Source organism: Dermacentor variabilis, chromosome 3, assembly GCF_050947875.1.
Source record: "Dermacentor variabilis isolate Ectoservices chromosome 3, ASM5094787v1, whole genome shotgun sequence".
Taxonomy (NCBI): Eukaryota; Metazoa; Arthropoda; class Arachnida; order Ixodida; family Ixodidae; genus Dermacentor; species Dermacentor variabilis.
In genome coordinates this window covers 144,898,170-144,924,583 of record NC_134570.1, presented here as the reverse complement: position 1 = coordinate 144,924,583, position 26,414 = coordinate 144,898,170, and the positions used below count along the sequence as shown (strand labels likewise).

Sequence of the window (26,414 nt, the reverse complement as noted above, 5' to 3'; positions counted from 1 at the left end):
AGTTGCGCATACAATATATTTCGCAGAGCATACAACGAGGTGACCTTATAGATCAAGATAATTCGTAGCAAGGGATGGTAAATCGGTAGTGTGATCACTGGCGCAGTTATTGGGGGGGGGGGGGGGGCGCAAGTCAGCATCCACACGTTTCTACCTTCTCCTATAGTATGCTTTAACGTTCTGTGATATCTTTTGCAAGGGTGTTATATCGTGGTTTACGTTCGACGGCTGTTCATATTTATCTGACAAACTAATCTCACAGTCAATCGCCATCTGCTTCTTTACTCGTTGCCATTGGACCATAAAGCAACTTTGACGAACTAAAGACATTAAGTTGATATGAAAAACTTTTTCGGTGTGCAATTATGCAGGATGTCACATTGCGTGAACAAACAAACTCGCGTGAAGTCCATTCCCGTCTAGTCTACCTGCAGAACGTTTTCAGGAGCACCTTTAAGCTATTCAGTGTTGTGCCCAATACAGTGACAGTCGTACTGAAGCCTGTCGTAAGTATTCGACACGCTGTATCAGGGACTGCTTACAACAGTTATGCAGGTGACTGATCCATCAAGCTGGTGCACATCGTCAGGCGTTTGTTCGCCAATCTGCGCCTTATAAATTTATGATAACGGGAGAGACAGCAGCTGGCTTTGGCGGTGAAGTAAGGACATGGATGGCCGAATCATCATTTCAACAGCGGGATAAGAATAATGGTAGAGGAGCTCTGGTTGGTCTCTCACGCTCCACTCGATCCCGTCTGCGTAGCTGTCATGCGGTCCATTCAGGTTGAGCCCATTAAGGTTAGCCGCGTGGCACTGGCTGTACCACCAACCTCCTCGGTACATGGCCGCACAGTTGGCAGGGCCAGAATCGTTGTCGCGGTCAAAGGTGGAGAAGTTGTGGCCATTGCCGTTCTCCATGGCGTCCCAGCCTGGGAGGGAGAAAAAAGACTGGTGAAACAGTTGGATTTCAAGGCATGCTCACAAAACGAAAGGTATATTTCGTTCCAAGCCATTATGGCTCCGCGACCTATAATTGCGGCGAAATTATGCAGCGTAGGTGTAAGTTAAAGATGTTTAAGAACAGAGCTTTACTGCTGGGAAAAATGACGGCAACGCCATTCCGAGATTGATCTGTCCTGTAGCCAACCATCTTCCTTTCCTAAAAAGGACTTTACACATTGCTATGATTTTGTGGATGGGTAAAATTTCACTGGCAATATATGCTCAGCACCTTTAGGCACACTTGGTGCATTAATATAGTTTTATTTCTCTTGTTATCAGTTTTGTGTTGGCCTTTTCTCATAGAAACGCACAACGTTTGAAGCGCTAACCTACATATGCATGAAAAATGATGGTTCGACCTCAAAATAATTTGCAGACGCTGATTTGAAAGGCAAAGGAAGTTTTTTCTTTAGATTATGCTTAAGCATTGCAGCATGCATTATGAACAGTATGCTTTTTGCTATTAGGCATAAACATTGACAAACATTCTGAAGATACCGTGTATGTTATGTTGATGTTGCAGAGTGTCCTGGCCAGACTGTATTGTTTACAGGGAAGCTGTTGATGTGTAGGGTTCCGTATATTTTTTGTGCGCGTAAACGAAGAACTATCATCATCACAGGCTCATACCTATGCAAGCAATCAAAAATGAAATGGCTGATAACCCCGTGATACAGAGGCTTCCAGCACTCAGCAAAGTGAAGCGAACAGTGCTTAAATTCTTTCAAGTCTCGCATACAGCATACACAACATCATATCGGAAACTTTTATCATCAATGGCCCATAAGCGCGTAAGCAATGGCTCGTACACCTGCGAGGAATGGCTTATACCCCTGTGACACGGACGCTGTGCCTCTGAGCAATGGATACCACCGCGCGACCTATTTTTATGCGCGCACTGCCCTCTCTTTATACGCTTTCCCATCACGCTCACGACTAGTTTCTTACTGCTTCCCGAGGTGGCGGTAGTCGTCAGCGCTGAAGAACAAAATATAGTAAGACCCGCAGCCGCCGAGCAGTGCACTCCATTTGTTTTCTGCAGTAAGAGTAGGAGGGCCACGTGCAGTTAGGACTCCCGAAAAGCAACACCTTACGTGCCTTCAAGGAAGGACCAAGCACCAACGGTAATGTCAACGGCGCCGACGGCCGGCAAACCCCACCCAAGATTGTGCAGAGAATGCCGAGCGTATACGGCAAGGCACATAAGGCGATGCATGCCGCGAAGCTGAGAATGCGCAAGAAGACTCAAGTATCATGCTACTACAATAAAAGCTCTCAAAAACAATAAATGTGTGTACGTGCCTTTGTCACAGTAACCACCGAACAAGACAATGAATGTGATCGTACAGTTCTTCAAAATTAGGCGTCGTCTGTGTGTCGTGTGCTAGAACAGCTTCGCTGGTATCGTTACAGAGTTGAAAGGATCGATATTTTTTTTTCTCCAAACAAGACCTCCTTGCCGTTCTACTTCATGACTTCTGGCTTTTTTGTATGGAAAACCATGGCTATATACTGTACGACGCGTTTTTGTAATATAGCCATTGTTAAGAGTGGAAGTTGACCGTGCAGTGAAAACACCTACTTCCAATTTAATTTCAGAGATTAGATTAAGGATAACAGACGCGCAGGGCGCTTAATGTTTTGATCAGAAATACATAATCCGTAAGCTGTTAGGTTCATACCACGAGTGCGAAGGAGAAATAAATGCTATGGCGGGCTGAGTAGTATTTGGTGGGTTGAAATTGTCAGGTACTGAATGAAGTGCTTTGACGCAAGCAAGGGGTAATCGCAGATCTTCGCCAGTGGCCTTCGTCAGGCCATGGAAAAGAATAGGCTGAATAAATAGATGATGGAAACATCGTGCGACTGCTGTATAAAAGTTGTGGCTGATATAGCAGTGCCTTTGCGGCGGGCCTCTGATAGCCCACCGAAGACAAAGGTTTCTGAAAGCGATACAGTAAACGTTTAGGTAATATTCGTCATCGTTTATGCACCCTGGAGACTGCTGTCTGGCTCAATAATCCCAATAACCACCGCTACAAACAAGGTACGACGTACTGCTTGGAAGAAGTGGTACATGACGTAAACCTACCTTCTGGGCCTACCAGCTTTCCAATGTGCAGCTTGTATAGGTCGTCTTCATTGCCGACGCGAATGCTTTCGTAGTCGACAGAAACACTGTCTTCTGTGTTATTCTTCAGCACCACCCGAAGAGACATGTCGTCGTCGCCGGACGTCAGCGCGTGCAGGGCATTGTTTCCTGAAAACGAGACGTTTCGATGTTCTGTGCGAAGGCCATCAAATCTCAGCGTGCACAAAATTCATAAGCAGAACAGAAATTTCGCTACTTGTCGTACAGATAAGTGCGTAATATGACAAATAATGCGTTTTTTTTGTGTGTGTTTGCGAACTGGAACGTGTATTTATAAGTACCTACATTAATTATTTAGGTATCTCTCTTTCTTTTCCCTTGGAAAGGCGACGCCATCTATTGCTATTGCGGTCACACAACATAAGGCTTAGAGATATTTAACGTTAGCTATAGAGGAATAGAGCCAGAAGCCACCTCTTTTGCGCTGACGACAGTGATTTTAGTGCGACAAAGATCAGGCATGTCTATAGCCATTGCATGGCATTTTGGCGACTACTGCATCCCGCCACTGGAAGGAAAGTAGTACTCATGATAGCAGTGAAATTGAGACATGAGAGCGGTGTAGGTTAGCCAGCAGAATGATTTTGTAGTTTACAAACATACCTTTCTTTCTTTCTGCTATCTCGAACATATACAAAATTCAACTCATGCTTGGATGGTTGCTTTCTCAGCAGAGCACTACAAAAACAAAAGAGCAAAGGTTCCCAGTCAGGTAAGTTTATGCGCTAGCATTATGCATCTGTCATTATCAATAAATAATTTCATATTTACAAGGATTGAGGCTTAGGAAACACAAAAAGAAACGAAACAACATGATGTGCCTGTCAACGAAAACGAACTTCTCGCAATGAACTGTCGCACTGAATTGGCGCACTACTTGGCCCGATGAAGATCATTTGAATCAATAAAAAGAAATGTCTTGCTTCGTTTATTTCCATTAAAAGAAATATCTAATATATAGATATTTCGCAATGAGGATATCTGCATTCGGCGTCAGCATCTTCGATTTATCATTTAGAGAAATGGTTGCTGACTTACACAGCAACCAAGCTCGGTTTCAATGCGATTACCATTGACGGGGAAAGTCACTCCGTTTGCGGTATGTCCGTGACCGACTTGAGTCACTATCTGACACCGGGACTGAGACAGTGAGCCTGGTTCACGCCTGCTTCGGTAATTGTTTTATGTGCAAAAAGTTATGGGCCGCTATTAAATCATACCTATTTCGTGCCAAGTTGGGCGACTAGTTGCGTGCCACTCATCAAGGACGAAAAAGGATATCCCCTGAAATATATCTGTTGCAGAGGGAAGTCGAAAGTGCGTCATTTACATTGAGAAACGCGTCTAGCGCAGCCTAACCGGCGACGCCGCTAGCTGACTTTGCCAGCGCAGAGGGAAGTGCGAAAGAATAATCCGGTAGCAGTAGACTCTCATACAAGAGGCCTTCCGGAGGAGACAAAACGGTTTGGTGGCTACATCCCTTAAAGGCTAATCACCTTAACGCCGACAGTAATGTTGAGATCGTTTCTGCCGTAATTTCTTTTTTGCTGTGCCTGTATAAAATTGTGTCGTTTTCGTCAGCACACCTACAAGAATTCCCATATATGACCACAGTTCACGTTATGCTTGCACATTCCACTGCTTGGGCTATTTGGTTCAGGATGAGTTCCTCCCAGTACTTTCATCCACGCCGCTTTACTTTGAGCCTTTTTATTGGCACGAATACTACAGCTGAATTTCACTTCGTTCCCCGTCCTAAACGCGCACTCAACTTTGCCAATATTTCGGAAGGACTGCAGTTTGCTCCATCATCATGATTTCATCAGTGTGCGTAATCTTTTTGCTTAGACTCCCGGCAAGATTTGACACTGAGGTGGCATCTCCGCCACTTGCATAGCCAGAAATCTAGGGCATTGCCCGTGTGGCAATCAAGTGAGAAATTTCACCGCTACACACCAACCTAACTTAATGGGCCGCACTTTAAAAAATGGCATTTCAAAACATTGACCTCGTCTGAAAAGGTTTTTGGTATGCAACGCCGAAAGCTTACTTCCTTGCGGTTTGGCGATTCCATCCTGAGAGTTCATTATATGTTCATATGTCGTGCACGCTCATTAGCTACAATACGTAGATAGAAATAAGTGTAGGAAATTAGCAATAAAAAAAGATTATAAGCGCGATAGTTTTATTTATTCAAATAAACATTTTGACTTCTCGTAGAAGTAATGACCACCTCGTCGAATAAGTTAGATCAAGATTTTCAACTGTGCTATTTGCCACAAGCAATTTCTAAAAAAAAATAATGTAGGTAAATAAAAGTGACCAATATACGTAAAGTAGGTGTTGGTGAAAGGACGTTGTTTCAGAAAACATAAAGGTAACCACTAAAGCCGCACAATTATTAAGAGGAAGCTTTAGCTCGGGCCCAACTCCGACGCGGCCTATTCAAATACATGTAAAACGCAAAAACGTTTTTATGAGATAACTCCTGGATCGATTTTGATGAAATTTGTTGCATTTGAAAGAGAAAGTTAAATTCTAGTGACTGTTGGAAGCGGAATTTCGATTTAGGGCTTCAATTTTCTTAAAACGTTTTTCAAATATTTGACCGTTTGAAAAAAATAGAAGCACGAAGTTTACAAATTCATAGCTCTGCATCAAGAACTGATATCGCGGTTCTCTAAACGGCATCCATTAGATCATTCAAAGCGGACAAATTCAGTAGGTCATTTTACATCTTACGTGAATTTGTTACTTTGGTTACAACGGTTTTGCAAAAGTTGTATTTCCCTATGATTAAATTTTTTTATATTCATGTATAACATATCCATTTTGTCCGCTTTAGATGTACATTTAGATGCCATTCACAGAATTGTAGTATCGTTTTTAGTGGTTGAGTTACAGAGTTGTAAACTTGATAGTTTCGTTTTCTGAAAATTTTCGATTTTTGGCAATTTTTAATAAAAAATTGACGACCTAACTCAAAAATTCGAAACCAACAGTCATTAGATTTTAAGTGTGTCTTTTAAATACAACAAACCTCGTCAAATTCGGTGCAGTGGTTGCCGAGAAAAACGAATTCTCCTTTTACATGTATTTAGATAGGAGCACTCGAGCTAAAGCTTCCTCTTAATCTTTATCTGGCTTAGTCCATGTTGCGATGTAGTCCTATCTACGTTTATGGGCAAGCATTGCTTACGAAGATTCTATTTTATATATGGAAACTGTAAAATTTTCATTAGTACTATAGACCGTTTTATCGGCGAGGAGGAAAGTAGGCTCGAACCAGCGCGCTGCGCCGCTCTCCTCCTCGCACTGGTATGTGCGGATTCCGTTTTCTCCCAGCAGCAACTTGGATAGGTAGCGGTTGAATTGCGAATCAGTGCGATTTTAACGTGTTCCGTCTGGGATTTATGCTATACCAGATGACTCAAGGTCGATGGGCTACCCCTCTGCTGTATTCGGTTGGAAAAATAACTTCCGGAAGCAATCGTGAAGCGCATATTTAGCAAGCGGCGACTTCGTGGACACCGCCACTACGGTAGCAGAGAAGCGTCCGCTTTGTATTGCCAGCGTAAACAGAAAGAATTTGATGCCGTCGCGAGTATGTTCGGAAGGTTTTGTTCCCAGTGAGGGCTCGGCGACGAACTCGGAACTCGGTATCCATGATCAAATTGGAATATGAAAGAGAGGCGCGTATTCGAGTCTGTCAACTATTGCGAATGGATGAAGTTAACTACTTCGTGCACCACAATTAACTTGTTCTGTTCAAACATGTTCTAAGGTCATCATGCCTGGCAACCAATTTTCTGGAGCAAGTTCACCAAGGACGTATTATGAAAACAGTGCCTGCCGGCGCAGAAATGCAATTGTGTTCTTTTCTATTCTGTAAACAAAGCCATGCCTACCGTGTTGCCAGTCTACCCTAGTTCATACGGGCTATCTCATGCTTCTGAATCTCGTCGGCAAGCTGGCGACACCGCTCATTGCGGGCTGTATTAAAGCAGAAATTAAAGTTGCTTTTGCAAAGAGTATTTGTTTGTTTTCGGCTCACTCGACTAGGCGAGAATCCCTGGCTTGGACAGGCACCAATCGAGACATAGGAGTGCGTATTATCTTTTAACGCGACGAGTATGTCTGATTGATCGAGACATTCTTGTGACCATTATTATCAGCTCATTTTATTCATGTCAACAGCGCTTCTGATGGAGGTATTTTACAGTTCTTTATTTTGTAAAGCTTGATGCCCGGATGCCCCACAAACAGTGTTCAGAAAATCTTACAACCAGAAATTTCAGGAACACAAAAGCTAGCAAAACGTGTTTCCTCGGAGCTTCGCAGTTACATGGATGGGGATGTACGCTGATGCGGCACACAGCATGGAACATGGAGAGACCTCTAATTGTTGTTCCTGAATGATACCTTAATAAAGTTCAAGGCTAGACGTACAATAACAACACGTTCCACGTATACGTTGCGTATCGACAATGTTCAGACTTGACCATCCTCCTATGTCTATGGTGGGCAGATTTGCGCGAGCGTCTCTAGACCCATCGCCGTTCAATATTGCGAATATATCGAAGGTAAAAGCTCAGTCACGACCCGCTAAGAAGTTTTCCAATCCAAACAACTTCTCGATACCTCCCGGACAAGCGCGAAATATTGCCACTCATCGTCAACACCACGTTCGCCGTGCACGCTCCAGCCCGATCCCACATACAAGCATGGCCCCAGACGATAGACGGCACTGTGATCGCAAAATGGCGGTGCCCTGAATAAAACGGTCTACACAGTACCGTGGTGACCGTTGCTAGAAGGTGAAGGTCAAATTTCCCAGGCGCTCAGGTGGGCCGACTTACCTATCCAGTACTCCTGAGCAGGATCACCGAAGCCATTGGCATATTCTGTCCAGTTTCGATAGAAATGGTAGACGCTGTTTCCAAACTGTCCTCTCCTTTGGATCACCTGCGTTAAAAAATTCTCTCATAGATTGGCGCAAACTACATGCCACACCATAAACAATAGGTGATTCTCTCTTTATCATGTGCGTTAAATTGAAAACAAATTCAAAGCTGCTGGTTGAACGAATTCACCAGGACCCCTTGCCATCTACATTACACGTCGACCTCAAATGGTGCACTTTTTAAAGAATTACGAATGGTTTTATACGTGCGATGTGTCATTCTAGCCCCATTACCAATAAGGCATTTAAATAAGAGTCGCCATACTTCCAGAGGACACGGAACCACCAAATAGCGCTTGCCAAGACGCCAGACGCAAGGAGATTGCGATAAAGCAGATAACACATTTGACGAGAGGCAGAACGAAATGTCTACAAGTGAATGAAAACAGCCACCGCTTCACCAATTGATATTTGCGGCGTAGCAAACAGAGTATATGAATCGTTAGAGTGCGAAATATATCTTTGTATACCTTCTTGTTGTGAACGTTTGTGAGCGATTGTTATGTGCACGTAATTGATTATGGGATATGGGATACATCCAATGGAGATATTTGCGAGGTGTACTTAATCATGTAATGAAATATCTACGTCAGCATTTAGCTTTAGTAAACTAAATGCCTAAACGCATGAAAAAAGTAGGGTGAAACTTGCCATTGGTAACAGCAATGCCAACTGTCTATATAATTCAAGGTGCGCAATTGCAAGGATTTCTGTTCCTACATATTTATTGTAGAACCATCGAGTGCAATTTTCTTGTCGTGGGACACAGGGGTTTTCGTATTTGCAGTTCCGTTGTAATATGCTATAATTTTCACATTGTATATCTGTATTGACACTGAAACCCACTGCCTGCATAGCATGTGCCAATGCGGGCTATATTTACTTAAGATAAAAAATAAAATAAAGAGACACTCCCTGAAGCTGTGTAATTTGTATTGTGTGCGGAAAAAACGAATTAAGAGCAAGTGGCCTTACCGTCCAACCACCGCCGTCTGTTTTCATGTCACAGTAGACGCTTTGTCCCGACGGTCCCGCCGCCTGATGGAATACTGTGTAAACGCCACTGTTCCTCTGACCAGCACGCAAAAGGTCGCTACAATGCCGAGGCTCAATGGTATCTGAAGGAAAGATATATTTTTGTCAATTACTTAGAGAGAAACATTTTACTATGACTCACTATTTAAGGAGTAAAGTTGCTAAGTAGCACACAAAATGAGAACTAGACGCAGTTATTCCTAACAGTTCCGCAGATCGTCGGCTCAGTTGTATTCGCCACACCAAATAAAGCAATCTAGTAATGAAACGACATAAAAACAGTTCTCTGGTGCTGGCTTAAAGTCCTGTGGAGTTGGACATTTTTCCCACCTAAGCTTTTTATTGTTTAGGGATGAAATGAATTATTTTTTATAATTATTTATGAAAGCACAGAAATGTTGCAGCTGCATTAAACTTAGCGGCACGTTTAGTGTAAGCAGTTCTACCGGTTGACTTATAGTTACATGCCAGACCGCTCCGTTTTCATCTTAGCCCGTGTATTCAGGGTGGAGTCAACTTTCGGTACACACCGATTTCCTTCACATTTCTTGATTCTGTTTGTTTACATAGCATGTCATAATACACTTGGTTGGCTTTGCCCAGGATGAGGACACACAGCTACAATAAGTCAAGTCGCGGTGGTTTCCGTTTATTCGCTATAGACGAAGTCAGCCAGCCTCATTAAATCCACCTTAATAGTGATCACCGTTAGAGATAATGTGGCGATACAGTACAATTTCGCGATGAACACCTCGATAATCCTCCACATTTGAGCGATGCTGCAAGAATAAAAAAGTCACTTTTACTTTTAATGTCGTACAGGACCCGGCTGAGCTCCCGTCCACGTTCCTCCGCTTGCTTGAGGGATAGCTTCGCAAATACTGTTGACTGCACGGCGACGGCGGAAGTGGTGACAAGTACGTATAGAAAGGGAAGGTATCTTTCCGTCTTGACTGATGCACGTCACACTTTGAAACTGTGAAAGAAAGTGTTGCAAGTATCAGGAGTTCACCAGTGTTACCACCATTCAGGAAGCAACAGGTCAACGGATTTCCATGTGGTCTTTGTTTACGTAAATCAATCTTGGTTAGAATAGACAAAAGAACAAAAAAACAATGAATTTAAACCGTAGATGTTATTACCTACACACACAATGAAAATATCATCTGCCTTACCTAAGAACAATTACAGTAATTTCTTTGTTGCAGATGCAAGTGCACTCATTCCACTAGCGCATTATGTGAAACAATTAAAAGGCATTCTGAATGGTGAGATGTCTTAGCATGGCAGAAGGCGATGTAGCTGCGCCGTGACATGCTGCCCGGGTTCGAGCAGTTACCAGGCGAGGTTAACATCGGAGCATTTTACATCGGCGCACCGGGCTCATGACCGCCTATATTCGGGCGACCACTCCAAAAATGTGCTGGAAACATAGCACTTCACACTTTCCCACAAAGGGTGACCTCTGACGCTTCAAGATACGCAATGTCCCGAATCGAGCAACCCACAAGTGCCGACTTCCAGACGGCGGATGGCAACCCGACACGTTACTTCGCGCGCTCACACCAGACATTATCCGGCCTTCTTGTCGGCGGCAACTTCATCATGCCTCCAGGCCTACCCACTCCTGAAAGACACGGAGACCGACCCCGACAGTTCCGGGATGCTGGACGAAGCAGCAACCGATGCTGTTCTCGCTGCTTTTAGGTTCCTAGGTTTCTGGCAGTTGGTTTCTAATTGTAGTTTCTCAGCGTCCAGCTGCTCTTCCGCCGACTCCGTCTGACGTAACAAACACCAAGATACGACCACCTCATCGGCGAGCTGCCATCTGCTGTTATTGCAACAGTCAGGAATATTCTCCGCTCTCTGCCTGCTAGGCGATCGTAAGCCGCAACTCGTACGCTTCTCAACCGAGTCAAAACAGCATCGGTTTCAATAGCTGTTAACCGCGAATGAACTCGTTGACTGAACACCTACGCATTTCCGGCGTCGTATGATGCATGTAATCGGAGACTGTACTGCATCCCTAGACACATCGATACCTTTCGAAATCTTCTTGCTGTCACTGTCGCAGCAGGTGCGCATGATCTTGAGTGTGTCCTCCTCCGCATCCCTCGACTGGTGAGATCAAATGTCCTACATGATCATGGACGTCAGCGGACACATAGTCTACGCCATCAAGAGACCATGTGCGTCTTCTTCATTCGTTTCAATGCGGCGCAGCAACAACTCGGAACGGCTCCTTGATGCTAACAAACTGATTACTCCCAAAGTGGACCAGCTGACCATGGCGCTGAGTTCACTCAAAGCAGACCGACAACGCACACAATCACGACTTTATTATCACAGCCTCAGTCACTAAAGATCGGCACGTTCGTCGGGCGAAGTCTGCGAGTGCTACGGCCGGTACGGTGAGCACATTTAACAGTGTCTTCAGCCTTTTGCCTTTGGGGGAAAGGCTCAGGTAATCCACCGAAGGTGGCCAGAGCCATAAACCCAATATCCGGCTGCCTTTAACAGGTCAAGGAACGCATGACCAAAGCCTGATACTTCGTCAACACTGCTGCTGAGACACGCGTGCACCTCCCAACATTAAATGCGTGCCTACTCCGGCAGACCACGCCGCATGCCAAGCTGCAATCCGCTGTTTGGCCTGGGCCGTCTGCCGCATCGACGCTGAGGGCATTCAACAACATGCTGTAGGCGAGAGCGACGGAGCTTCAGAAGCGTTCTCCGTCCCTCCCCCAGGCTTCCCATCCTTTCCTTCAGTCGACTTGTTATCAAGCCCCTCTGGCGAGTGCATTCATCAATCCGAAATTGGCGACAATCAACACCACTCACGCTGTACCTACAAAGACGATGGGCTGGCATCACAACCTCGACACACAAGTTCTAATGGTCTCTCGGATCAGCCACAACATCCTTCGTGTCGCACCCCCATCAGAGCTCACAAAACAGCATGATTCGATTGGGACGGCTCCAACTTGCACCGCCTTTCAGAACTCTGCACTAGTGCCACAGAGGAGCGATGTCCGAAGACGCGTCATTCAGACTTTACTAACTTGCTGTCCCTAGCGCTACTCGCGTCATTGGGCCTTAACCATGGCACCACCGAAGCACCACACCATGCGCGTGTGACCCTCTTTTCGAGACACGTGCATGTCACAAGCAGATGTCGGCAACTAACGACAGCGCTTTTACGGCGGACTAGATTTCTAATCAAGAGTGTGAACATGCCTCGTACACGAATTCTGACACCCCCACGCAAAAACGACGAACAAGCCTGAGTGATTGCGTATCCGCCGCAGGCGACTTTTTTACCTCCCTCTATTCGCTCAATGTAACGAACCTGGTATGGAGGTACTTGCTTTCGCCCTGCTCTTAGCGCAACCAGACCGCTGCACTACTCCCAGCTTTCACCTCCCGAGCATCTTCAACAGTTCGTTCTCTTCAACAGACTCAACACGGACTGCCTAAAGGTAACACACACAATTTCCACTAGATTTAAAATCGATGCACGAACAACGAGCATGTAAGCTTTTCCACGACGAAGTGGTCACCTGCCCACTATATCTAGCGATAGCTTGTGCATCCTCTGGATTTCTCGGGAAAGAAGGGGCCCTGTGGTGAGCACTCATATCCAGGTTAAAAGTGACGAACCCGCGCCACGGCATGCTCCCAGCACTCGAGCCAGGTGTCAGGCGAGGAGAACAACTAAACGCCCTGACATCAGTGAACCGGGCTGGCGTTCGCCTAGAATCGGGCCACCACCCCAATAAAAACAGATCACGTCTCGACTTCCAACAACTTCTTGTACTAATTCATAAACTAAAATTTCTCCGTTCCCTCGTCCAGCGAGTATGCGCACCGTTCAACCCAGTCTTTATTGATTGTTAACTTAACGCATTACCTTTAAAACATAAGAAAACTGATTTCTCTAGATATGTGCGCTGATAGAGCATTAAAGTCTTACCCGCTAAAAAGGCTTTCCTATCGCACAAATGCACATTTGTCATCGTGCAGCATTTGCTACTGAAAATTGAAGGAATTTTGAAAGTTTACATGTTAAAACCACGATTTCACTATGAGGCACGCCGTAGTGGGGGACTCTGGATTAATTATGACCGCCAGTGGACCTTTAACGTTCCCCCAGTACACGTTACACGGGTGGTTTTACATTTCGAGCCCATCGGAATGCGGCCGCAGCGGCCGGGATTTGATCCCGTGACCTGTAGCTTAGATGCGCAACAACGCAGCTTTCACGCCACCGCGGCACGTTCCTACCGAAAAGTTATCGTACCTTGTGCACTATAACGATGACAGTTATGAAACAAAGAGCATGTCACACGGTGCACGTAATAGAGCATTGTAAAAGTGCTGAGCAAAAAATTACCAGCGCAGTAAACCATTTAAAGTGAACACAGATACGGAAAAATTGACCAAGTAATATTTACCTAACAATTGTACGCTACATCAAGTTAGACATGCTTAAGATATGCAGATATGCATATCTTAAGAGATATGCAGAAGTTAATTTTACATCGCCACCTGTCAGGAACTGGCGCGCCCACACATTAGCGGCTTCACTGCAGTATAATTGTTAGGAAGAGTCCCTGATCGCACTGGTCTTGCCCTTTGTAACCTGGATGAGCTATTATTACTTCTTGCATGACTTTATAACCTAGAAATGACATAGCAGATTTGTCCTATACTTATGAAAAGTCAGGGTTTTGTATCAGTTACAAACAGTCAGCAATTTTCCATGGTAAATTGTGGAATCTAATACAAATCACAGAGTTTCTCGATTACATTTTCGAATGGTAAAGTGTCATTTCATCAAGATCATCAGCCTGATTACGCCCACTGCAGTGAAAAGGCCTCTCCCATACTTCTCCAACTACCCCGGTCATGTACTAATTGTGGTAATGTTGTCCCTGTAAACTTCTTAATCTCATCCGCCCACCTAACTCTCTGCCGGCTGCTGCTATGCAAGCCTTCCCTTGGAATCCAGTCCGTAACCGTTAAACCGTTGGTTATCTTCCCGCCTCATTACATGTCCTGCCCATGCCTCCCCCCCCTATATGTTTTTCTTGATTACAACTAAGATGTCATTACCTCGCATTTGTTCCCTCACCCAATCTGCTCTTTTCATATTCCTTAACGTTACACCTATCATTCTTCTATACTTAGCTTGTTGCGTCGTCCTCAATTTAAGTAGAGCCCTTTTCATTAACCTCCAGGTTTCTGCCCCGGGGTGAGTACTGGTAAGGCACAGCTGTTATACACTTTTTTCTTGAGGGATAATCGCAACCTGCTGTTCATGATCTGAGAATGCCTGCCAAACGCACCCCAGCGCATACTTATTCTTCTGATTATTTCAGTCCCATGGTCCGGATCCGCGGTGACAACCAGCCCTAAGTAGATGTATTCCCTTACCACCTCCAGTGCCTCGCTACCTATCGTAAACCGATGTTCTCTTCCGAGACTGTTAAACACACGTTTAGTTTTCTGCAGATTTATTTTTAGACCCACCCTTCTGCTTTGCCTCTCCAGGTCAGTGAACATACATTGTAATTGGTCCCCTGCGTTACTAAGCAAGGCATTATCATCTGCGAATCGTAAGTTACTAAGGCATTCTCCATTAACTCCTATCCCCAATTCTTCCCAATCCAGGTCTCTGAATACCTCCTCTAAACACGCTGTCAATAACATTGGAGAGAGCGTATCTCCCTGTCTGCCCCCTTTCTTTATTGAGATTTTGTTGCTTTCTTTATGGAGGACTACGGTGGCTGTGGAGATGCTATAAATATCTTTCAGTATATTTACATACGGCTCGTCTACACCCTGATTCCATAATGCCTCCATGAATGCTGAGCTTTCGACTGAATCAAACGCTTTCTCCTAATCAATGAAAGCTGTATATAAAGGTTGGTTATATTGCGCACATTTCACTATCACTTGATTGATAGTGTGAATGTGGGGTGCTATAACGTAAAGCTATTCCAAACTTTTCTATTCCAATTCTGCAATCAGCCCTCCGCGATTGGTCAAAAACATTTTTTGACCACCCCCGCTTGACCTCTCTGTCACGCGACGTCACGAAAACCGCGATAGCTCCCCATCTGATATGACGTGTACACACTGATTATGGATGATTTTACCGAGCAATAGAAAAAATGCTTATTTCTGATTCGACGCGTTTTTCACCATAACCCTCGGCTATTGGTCAAAAGTTTTCGGGCCGCACCCGCTTCACCTACCTCTTATGCGACGTCACAAAACCGCAAAAACTCACCGCGTCAAAGGGACGTGTACGCGTTAAAGATGCATTATTATGCTGAACAAAACTGAATCTTCTTATGAATAGACAGGCTGCCTCGCAGGCTGCCCCGTTCCGAAAGAAATAAAAGATGGCTGCTGCCGATCGCTCAGGCACTCGCTACTCGCACCTGCCGGAGAGCACGGGTTTATTTGCGTGTAATAAAAGCTTTTGCGTGGCCGTGTAACGTCTTTGAGCACTTTCGGAACGTTTACGCCTCCTTCTGCCAAGTTTTCTTTGCTGTGGTACCGTTTAACATCATCCTTAATCTTCCGTTGCATGCCGCCGCGATTGTCCACGAGCCACCGCAAGCTAAGTAAGTGAAAGCGGACCAATTGGAGACGCCGATACCATACTCGTCATCCGGTTATCGATGTTCAGTGCGCTGGCTCGGCCCCATAGAATCCCTCTCCACTTGAGCGTGCTCCTCGCCTCTCGTGAGCCAATTAGATAAGAGAAGCCGCTCAGTGTAGGCAATGTTATTCGTTTCCCCCCTTTGCATAGCTCCCAAGGCTTTCCTTACTTCTTCCAGCGTTACTTCTGGGATGCCAAATTCCTCTAGACTATTCTCTCCTCCATTATCGTAGTGGGTGCCACAGGTACTGTATAGGTCTCTATTGAACTCCTCAGTCACTTGAACCATCTCATCCATATTCGTAATGGTATTGCCGGCTTTGTCTCTTAACGCATACATCTCATTCTTGGCTATTCATAGTTTATTCTTCACTGTTTTTAGGCTACCTCCGTTCCTGAGAGCATTCTCAATTCTATCCATAATATACTTCCTTATGTCAGCTGTCCTACGCCTGTTGATTGCCTTCGAAAGTTCTACCAGTTCTATTCTAGCTGTAGGGTTTGAGGCTTTCATACATTGACGTTTCTTAATAACATCTTTCGTCTACTGCGATAGCTTACCGGTATCCTGTATTACGAAGTTACCATCGACTTCTATTGCACACTCCTTATGATGCCCATAAGGTTGTCGTTCATTGCGTCCACATTAAGATCGTCTTCCTGAGTTAAAGCTGAATAACTGTTCTGTAGCTTGATCCACAATTACTCTATTTTCCCTCTTATTGCTAACTCATATATTGGCTTCTAAGTACCAGTTTCTTTCGTTTCCTCCTCAAGTCTAGGCTAATACGAGTTCTGACCATTCTATGGCCACTGCAGCGCACCTTGCCGAGCATGTCCACATCTTGTATGATGCGAGAGTTTGCGCAGATTACGAGGTCTATTTAATTACTAGTGTCACCATTCGGGCTCCTCCACCTCCACTTTCGGCTATCCCGTTGCGGAAGAACGTATTCATTATCCGCATATATTACTTCTGCAAACTCTACGAAAAACTGTCCCCTGCTATTCCTAGAACCTGTGCCTTATTCTCCCAGTGACTTGTCTCCAGCCTGCTTCTTGCCTACCCTGGCATTGAAGTCGCCCATCAGTACAGTGTATTTTATTTTGAGTTCACCCATCACCGATTCCACGTCTACATAGAATCTTTCGACTTCCTGGTCATCATGACTGGATGTAGGGGCGTAGACTTGTTCGGTCTTCATTTTGTACCTCTTATTAGGTTTCACAAGACCTGCCACCCTCTGGTTAATGCTATAGCGTTCCTGCATGTTACCAGCTATATCCTTATTAATCAGGAATCCGACTCCTAGTTCTCGTCTCTCCACTAAGCACCGGTAGCACAGGACGTGCCCGCTTTTTGGCACTGTATATGCTTCTTGTGTCCTCTTAACTTCACTGAGCCCTATTATATCCAATATACTGCCCTCTAGTTCCTGCAATAGCACTGCTACACTCGCCTCACTAGATAACGTTCTAGCGTTAAACGTTGTAAGGTTCAGATTCCAATGGCGGCCTGTCCGGACGCAGACATTCTTAGCACCCCCTTCTGCGTCACAGGTCTGACCGCTGCGGTGGTCAGTTGCTTCGCAGCTGCTGGGGACAGGGCGCGGGTTCGATCGTTGTATTCATATGGGAGGTTGTGGCCAAGTACGACACCAGGGTGGCCAAGCGTCGTTTACATCGCGTTATATCAGTATTTCACTGGGTCTGACTGTTTGAAGTTTCCGACACTTATCTGCAGCATCTTATAACATTAGAACAGTAGAAATTTACCCATATATACTCTTTTTTTCACTGCTTTGGCTTCATGGGAAAGGGCCACTCAGCGCCAAATGATTACAAGCGAACTTATAGCAGCATCGTAGTCATAGAAAGGTCTCGCGTCAAGTTTACCTTTGTCCGATATGAGGAAAGCATTTTATCGCGACGTAAGACGGTAACCAAAGAGTACCAGCGGGACAAATGCCTAGAAGGACACATACTGTTTGAAATGCTCAAGCACATTTCAATTATGACAGTTGAGAAAGAGCAACTGTTATCTACTTACGGAGTAATCTTCGAAATGCCGTGCGAATCTGCTTTAACGTAGGACGGCTGTCAGGGCAGCACCGCACACCTTAGCGCTGGACAGGCGATGTGTGCTGATTTACATTCATGCGCACGTTGCTCCTAAGCATGGAAACGTGCAGGTAGACTTGCGTGTGTTTAGCAATCCGAGGGAAAACACGAGCCTTCTCGGGTGTTAGCAAGCGACAACATAAACATTGCGCGTGCTTTCCGCAAGCAAAGAGAGACGGAAACGAGCACTGACAGCAAGTTGAAACTGGATGCGGGAATGCGCGTTGCGCGCCTCCGCAGCAACATTACGTTTCAAGTAACCGAGTTGAACCATGGCAAGCAATAAATGACGGCAGACGCTTGTCGGACAAGTCCTGCCTCATATCTTTGAGCAACATTTTCTTGCTTCTTTTAGTTTCTTACACTTACCGCGCGTCGGCAGATTGAGGTAGGCGCAACAGACAGACATGACATACTGGCAGTGTTCTTCACTCTTCTTGATTTCAGCTAGGCTATCTCTAGAAGCTCGTGTTCATTGCTGGCCATAGCACATGGATGCTCGTTGCGTGCTTTTCAACTCTGTAATCATTGCGCAAATTTTGTGGTGCGCCGTTGGTAGAAAAACCAGTCTTGGTGCGGATTCCAACGGGTGTGTCAACTGAGGTGACGTTTGGCGTGCTGCGACTGATGTGTAAGGGGCGTTCGCCTAACGAGGATGTCTTCTTCATGAAATCTATTCATCGCAGACACATTGGCTTATGCCATCACATTGCTTCTCGGCGCCTGATGAATAAAGGGAAACAGAGAGCGTTCGCACCTTTTCTCTTGTGTATCATGTATCATTTATCTCTTGTGTATCATGCTTATGCCAAATTAACATAAATTTTCAATTGCTCTCAATGTTTGGCTACTGTAGCTCAGGTCGCCACTAATGCATGCAGACTACATGGAATCACATTTAGTGGCTCATGGTTATCAAAAGGGACAGGTAATATGAATTCTCAATCTCCATTCAGTTCACATAAATTCCTTTGTCGGGGACTGCTGTGAAATTGAATGTGGTGCTACCTAGGACATTGGAAATAAATGTGCGATGATCATTTTCGCCTTATGTGCGGACAAAAAAATTGTCTTAAAGGAGAACTTTTTCACTGATACAACTATACGTGAAGAATCAATACGACGCCAAATTTGCATTTCTCATAAGTTATACCTGTTCATGTACATTCGGGTGGTCATGCCTCCAATATCGGTGTGATGGTGGTTTTGCGGTGCCTTCCGCAAAACGATTACCGCGCGACTTTCTACGTAATGCCCAAAGTCCGCCTGCGCCTAATATCGGTGTCTAATCTCTCCAGCAGGTAACCAAAGAACTGATTTTACATAAGAGTTCTCGTGGTGCCGTGCGCAACAGCACCTTGGAATGGTTTTCAGCTACCGTGCTGTCGATGTAGCTCACTGTGGGCAAGACGTATTCTTCATGGAAAAGTTATTTGTTGTCCTGATCAAGGCGATATAGATAGACTATACGGCATAAAAAGTTAATGATAATAGGGTGATAGTTTACGAAGAATCGCACTGGCACAACTCCATGAGTTGAATGGGAGCAATTAATTCACCCTACTGTCTTTTTTGGTATCCGCAGATGGCGGGACTTCCTTATTTCGGCCGCAGTACTAGCGAGTGCTGAATTTCCTTTGGGCCATTTACGCCACGCCTCGGAAGCGTTCCTTCAGTGCGCTTAAAGGAAACGGGAGCGTTCAGTCTACAAATCCAGCAGCATATCTTAAGTCCGCTACAAATTTTTGAAAAGTTACAGTAGAAAATTGTGACGTAATGATGTAAGTCATTATTCATAACATGAAATATAACTCAAGTCTACTTCAGTAAGAACTACTGATTGTATTTCACGAAAACGTCGACGACATGGAAGCTCCCTGCTTTCCACATGAAAATGACAAGTAGGTGGCATTCCAGTGTGATAAGCAAAATAGTCTAGGTTGACATCGAAATCTCTTTGGTGAACTTACCTTGTCCAATAATAACTCCGCCATAGCGAATCTGCGAACCAATATTTCTTTTAATCTATGGTCTGCGTGAATGCTGCGTGAATGTACCCAATTGTGCCCTTTACGCTCGACATAACATTTAAATGACATATGCCTTTCCGCTCGCACCACTGCGCTGGGCAGTTCGCGAGAACCCTTCGTTGTGTCAGCAAACCAAAGCCTTATAGACTGTTTTCGATACACTGACCAAACATCCCTTAAAAGAACAGGACATTTTGTGCTGCGTATTGGTTATTATCTGCACTAGATTATTCTATAAGCATTTCACTGCTTCACTTGCACTGTAGCACGTTGAATTTGATTCAGCGATAGAATATTACTGTATCTATAGCATTGAGTATTTACTATTCTTCTTGTTCAGCTTTATGCAAAGTAGCAGTACCACACGAGTACTGGGTGTTTACGGGAGCATGTGCGAATTTAGGACCTCTTTTTACGAAGTAATATTTTGTCTTCGTGAAATCCCTGCATAGCGTATTGCCATTGCCTGCTTTCACCTTAGTGGCCCAGGCTGAATGAGGATTTCACACGCTAAACTACCTTGGAGCAAAAAGGGCGAAACAATCATGGAAAGAAAATATTGTATTCAATAGCGACCTTCCAGTGCAATAGAGTTGCTTAAGAAAAAGAAACAGTCAAGTGGCGGCCCAAGGTCAATAATTGACATTTTCTTCTGGTTAAAAAGTTCCAGCTTTTTGACATGTCGATCATTATATTGCGCCCCCTGAACTTGTTGCGTAGTATACAAAGCCGAAGGCTTTTCTGGGACGAAAATAATGAACCACAAGACCCGTCCATCCCCCTGCAGTGCAAGGCGAATACTATCTTTATTTCTATTTGTACAAGTATGGAGAAATTATTGAGAGAGAGAGAAACAATAACACGCAATGATACGCAATAACAGCGTATCATTGACTTCTGTTCACAGCAGTTCAGCACAAAACGCATACTAGCGCGATCGTGTTCACAGCTTAGGAACAGGGTAGTACCAAGTGTTTAAACACACCGGTATAGGGTCATCGACGTAGCGGCTCTTTATTTGAGCGTCGGCGTCATACCGTGCGCAAGCACGAGCTAGGCGCGAATTCGACGCTTCCGAGATACCCGACTCTCAACAGCGCGTCTGGTTGTGTTCAAGCGCAACAAATACACCTGATCTTCTCGCAGCCTGCATATTGCACTTTTGTGAGACCGTAAAAGGTCAGCGCTTACACTTCATGGCGTTTTGTCCTTCTGCAGTAGCTCTCCCGAAAATAAATATGCACGTCTAACCTAAATGTTACATCGAGAAAACTTGGGAAAACACGGGGAATGCGGGAGATGGAAATTCAACACGATGGAGCAAAACGTGAACAAGGTGAAAGCAGACAAGACTTGAAGAAGACAAGGGCACTTGTCGAAACGTTGGCTTCTGCTTTTACCTCGTTCACATTTTGCGCATCATCGAGAAAACTTGTGTTTCCCAAATACTGTTCCCAATTGGTCAGCCTCGTATTCCATCGTAGACAGGTAACATTGAGTGGCTGTGTAAGATGACGAGTTTCAAAGGAACGCGCGCCTTCCTGCTTTATAGATTTTTTTAAAAGTAAACATCTCGCAGCATGCACCAGCAGAATTAATTTGGAAAACATTGAACCTTCCCAGTAGCCGCTAATTTATTTACTATTGTAGAGATACATGACTGCGTCGCAGAGACGCCAGAAGTGCGCCTATCGTCTTCGGAAGCGTCTGTTCTGCGTCCTGCGTAGCCTCATACAATGTTTATTTTACCTACGCCCTCCGGCGGCTTACCAGGGCCACTCGCGCTCTAAAAAAACTTCGTGCTCTAGTAAATACTTACAAAATTGTTTATGAAGGAGTCAAATAAAGAATAAATTGTGGCTTACACATAGCAGCGTATTCGAAAGACTACTTCGGCAATAAAATTCCCTTATTGAGAAATAGAGTAAAGCAAACGCACAACATTAATGGTGGCCAACAACCAACGTATATGTTTTCATTTTTTTCTCCTCGGGCGTCCGTGCCTTGCCTGACGTCTTTTCGCAGAATAGATCCCTACCAATTGCTTTGTTGTCTGCCGTTCTAAGCTTTTGTATTTAATGTGAGCATGAGCTAACCGGCATCACAATCACGGCGCGGCAGAAATGGAAAATTTTCATGGTGAAATACAAAGGAAACGTAGTTTTTCTGCGTAACGGTAGCCTTAAAATTTGTGCTTGGGGTTATGATTTGCTCTAATGTGACTAGATCTATTCTCGTGTACTATATATTCCTTCAAAATGAATTATGGGGTTTTACGTGCGAGAACCACGATTTAAACCGCGACTGCGAAACAGTTTTGACCATCTGGGCTTTTTTAACATGCACGTAATCGAGTGCAGAAGGGCATTTTACAATTTAACCCCCGTTGAAACGCTACCGCCGCAGCCGGAACCACTTAATCCTACCCCTTCGACCTTACAAGCCCAACGCCATAGCGGCTACTCCATCGCAGGGGTCTATTTATCTTGAATATGAGATGAAGATTACGTGCGATGTTACCCCACGTTGTCGTCCATGTGATCAGTGCTGTGCGGAAACAAGTAGTGTAGCCAGACGGTAGTAGCCGTGCGTAATTGTTGAACACCGTATCGAAGCTCTTCAAGAAACGTATTCATAACGCCCCCAACTTAGAAAGCAGCCAGTATATATGTATATATACATATATATATATATATATATGTATATATGTATATATGTATATATAAATGTATATAAATATATATATATATATATATGTATGTATGTGTATAGATGTGTGTGTGTGTGTGTGTATCTACGAATTTCGTCAATTTATATTCATACTTAATAGCTAGTGTAACCAATTGGTTCCAACAGCCTAATAACAAACAGGGAGCAATTACAGGCCAAGTGCGGTAGTTGGGAGCTCGGCTTGGTGGATGCACGGAATACACGTTCTGAAAGCTTGCGAACGGAGAGTCCACTTGCTTTATCCAAAGTAAAAGCAGGTGTGCCGAGGGGCAGTGCTAGCGCCCCAGTGGCCCCCATGGCCCCCATGGCCCCCATGGCGGAGACAATGAACTGACGGACGGTGTCTACAAGGATTAACCCGTTCCCCCTTTTAGAATGCCACAGGATTAGGTGTGAATGGCGGAAAGAATGAATTATTAAGGTTCAAGACAGGATGGTTGCGTGTTGTCGCATGACACTGTCTCTTCTTTGTAGGGAACGTTGACCTTCAAGGTTTTCTCTGAACGCAAAACCACGCGAAAGGGGCCTTCATAGGAAGGAGTCAGTGGTGGCTACATAGGGTCACTCCGCAGAAATACGCGAGTGGTTCTTTCCATTGTCAGGATACTAAACACAGGCTGTGTGTGGGCGATACGTGGGGGTGCAGGTCGAAGCTGGTCGAGCCAGGAATGTAGCCTCTCTAATTGCTGTGCGGCCGCTGAGGAAGTGCCTTTCTGGGTGCCGATAAACTGGCTTGGAACGCACATTGCTGACCTGACACTGACTGAGTTGGCACTGAGTTGACACTGAGTTGGCACTGACTACTCATCCTTGATTCTCATCCTGGTCATCCTTGATTCTTGTTCGCAACCACAGAAGGGCTGGAGGTGGCCTTTCCATCAACTGCTATCTGTCGAGCGTGGCGGTCAATGACGCCTTCAGTTGTCCGTGAAGACGCTCGACCATACCGTTGCTTTTTGGGTGGCAGGCCGTGGTGTTATGATGGCGCGTGCCGAGCAGTCTCGCCTCGGCAGGAAAAAACGAGCTTTGGAGCTGTCGGCTTCGGTCAGTAGCTATGCGCAAAGAGCAACAGTACCGCCGCAGTTACGTAGCAACAAATGCTTTTATTTTTTATTTCGAATACTGTTACACCATTTTCGAGCTCGTACAGGCTGAGAGGATTTGCACATTTTGTCAACACATCAAGCAATGAAACAAAATAAATACATCATGAGAGGTACATTTCCAGCTACAGTTCAAATGATTGTACAGTCGTTGTGTCATCAAAAATCTGTACATCAAGGGCATTCCAGTCTTCAATTGTCTTAAAAAGGGGAGAATACTTAAAAGCATCAATTCTCCATGGTAAGGCATAAAAACATAAGAGTGATTCACATGGGAAGAGACTCTGCCAGGACGTAACAAATAGCGTGACTGATCTAAGTTAAATTTATTAGTAGAAAGCTTGTACAAAAACTTCACTCTTGTGGTTTTTCTGCGTGTTGCCAGTGTCGATAAATTTACCCTAGCGAGCAAAGTGGTTACAGATTCTGTTTTGCGAAACGCTGAAGATATAAACCGTACGGCAAGCCTCAGAATGCGTTCAATTTGTTTCATGTGATATTGCTGGCGAGAATCCCATATAACACTGGCATATTCCAAAGAAGGGCGTACAACGGCTCATTACGCCTAAAGTTTAACTTTAGACTTTGCACGCCTCAATTTTCTTTTGAAGAATCCAAGTTTTCGCTGAGCAGATCCACATATGTTATTTACATCATCCTTCCAATTGAGGTTATTTGAGATGGTGGTACCAAGATACATTAGTTTTTTTCGTGCGGGTTAGTTGTTTGTTGCCTACAAAGTATTTCCCGTGCCCATTCTACCTGTCTGCCTGGAAGTAACTGCGTCGTTTTGCGGCTCAGATTATCAGCGAACAGCAGCGGCACCAAGACAGAGAGAGACATTGCAAAGGGGCGTGATTTCGGCGGAGCACATTGGCAGTGGCGACGGCGAGGAAAGCACGTTGGTTAACCTCTGCTTTGTTTTACAGGCGCTGACTTCGAAAACTTCGATCTCCTGTGGCGCCCCGACCCAAGACTTTGCCTACAATCGCCTGCACTGAACTTCAAATTTCCCGCACCCATTCTACCTGTCCGCCTGGAAGTAACTGCGTCGTTTTGCGGCGCAGATTATCAGCGAACAGCAGCAACACCATGACAGAAAGAGACTTCGCACAGCGGGGTGATTTCGGCGGAGCACGTTGGCAGGGGCGACGGCGAGGAAAGCACGTCGGTTAACTTCTGCAGTGTTTTGCAGTTTGCTTAAACTTCTCGTTCTCTTTCATTACGACATTTCATTCGGTGCCGCTGCTGCCAAGCGATTTGTTTTTCTGACGATTGACTTAGGGGATGAAACATGACTAAGTGCTGCGGTTGCAGAGCTGAAATTGAAGATGCCGTGAGTGCTATTGAGCAGTGAGTGCGAGTTCTGTTTTCATGCTGCAATATGCTCAGGTATAAGTGAACAGGAGTATGCTGAAAAGAAAAAGTCGGGTAAAAGAAAATCATGGAAGTGTGAGGCCTGCCGGCTGGGGTTATCGAACAGTACCACACGGCCCGCTGATCAAATCGGAGATGCTACAGTTAAGATTACGATCATGGACATAGACAAGAAATTAACTTCTCTCCTTACTTTGAATGAAGAGGTAGAGGGAATGGATAGGTCAATTCAGTTGCTGTCGGATCACTTTGATAAAATTCAGGAACGCTTGAGCCGGCAAGACAGGGAAACAAAGGAAATAAAATGCAAGATCGACAAACTCGAGAAGGAAGATACAACTAAGGGTCTCGCCCAGCTTCAAATTGATTTTGATGACCTCGAGTGGCGCAGCCGACGTCTGAATGTTGAAGTACATGGAATTCCTGAGACTACAGGCGAAACTCTTCTTAATAAGATAAATGATCTTGCGAAAACCTTGAATTTGGTGGAACTTCCTCCAGCTGATATTTCCGCTACTCACAGGATGGCATCAAGGTCAGGTAGAGAGCGTGGAGTGGTCTTTCGCTTTGTCCACCAGGACCTTTGAGATACGTGGCTTGAAGAAAGAAAATCCTTGAGGCAGAAACGAGATCATGTTTACATAACTGAGAATATGACCAAGCGTACCCGGGCTGTCTTAGTAGCAGCGAAAACCTGGGCTAGGAGAGTTGGCTATGAATTTGCATGGCATTCAAATGGAAAGGTCTTGGTGCGTAGAAAGAGTGATGAACGTGCGCAGTTCATCAGGTGTGAGCATGACTTGTCAGCGCTGATCAATTGATGTTTGTTTTTGAAATGTTCCTTAGTTCTTTCTTTTACTGCTCTTTAAAATGGATGACCTCGAATATATCGCCCTTCGTGAGTTAGTGAAGTGGTTTGAAAGTGTACAAAGAGGTTTTTTCGATGCCTCCATTTAAATGTACAATTAATGGGAAACAAAGTAAATGAACTCGAGAAAGGTTGTCTTGATGTAGTTATGCTAACAGAAACCTGGCAATCTGATATTTCAGAAGAATTTGAACTGCCTAATATGAAAACGTTCTTTGTTTTTAGGCAAAGTCAGCGAGGGGGTGGTGTCACTATGTTACTTGACAATTTCTTACCAGCCGTATTGCTCGAAAAGTTTACTTTAGTGACTGCTCATTACGATATGTTGTGTGTTCACTTTCGAGATATCATAGTTGCT

General features: G+C 44.8%; 1 protein-coding gene across 1 annotated transcript; it reads right to left on the bottom strand.

The window, feature by feature from the left end:
* Window positions 1–123: 123 nt before the first annotated feature.
* Window positions 124–23,023, bottom strand: LOC142574793 (techylectin-5A-like). Its single transcript, XM_075683806.1, has 6 exons — window positions 22,861–23,023; window positions 9,961–10,107; window positions 9,095–9,237; window positions 8,016–8,121; window positions 3,097–3,264; window positions 124–931 (listed from the first exon to the last, which is right to left on the bottom strand). Exons 1-6 carry the CDS (start codon window positions 23,021–23,023, stop codon window positions 621–623), a joined length of 1,038 nt encoding a protein of 345 aa, XP_075539921.1. The 3' UTR covers window positions 124–620.
* Between the last annotated feature and the right edge of the window lie 3,391 nt (window positions 23,024–26,414).

Coding starts and splice junctions, on each gene's coding strand:
- LOC142574793 (XM_075683806.1), bottom strand. CDS start 23,023: ATGGGGGCCATGGGGGCCATGGGGGCCACTGGGGCGCTAGCACTGCCC. Junction 10,108..22,860: donor CCAACTACCGCACTTGGCCT/GTAATTGCTCCC, acceptor GACGTGCATCAG/TCAAGACGGAAAGATACCTT. Junction 9,238..9,960: donor GGTCCTGTACGACATTAAAA/GTAAAAGTGACT, acceptor TCTTTCCTTCAG/ATACCATTGAGCCTCGGCAT.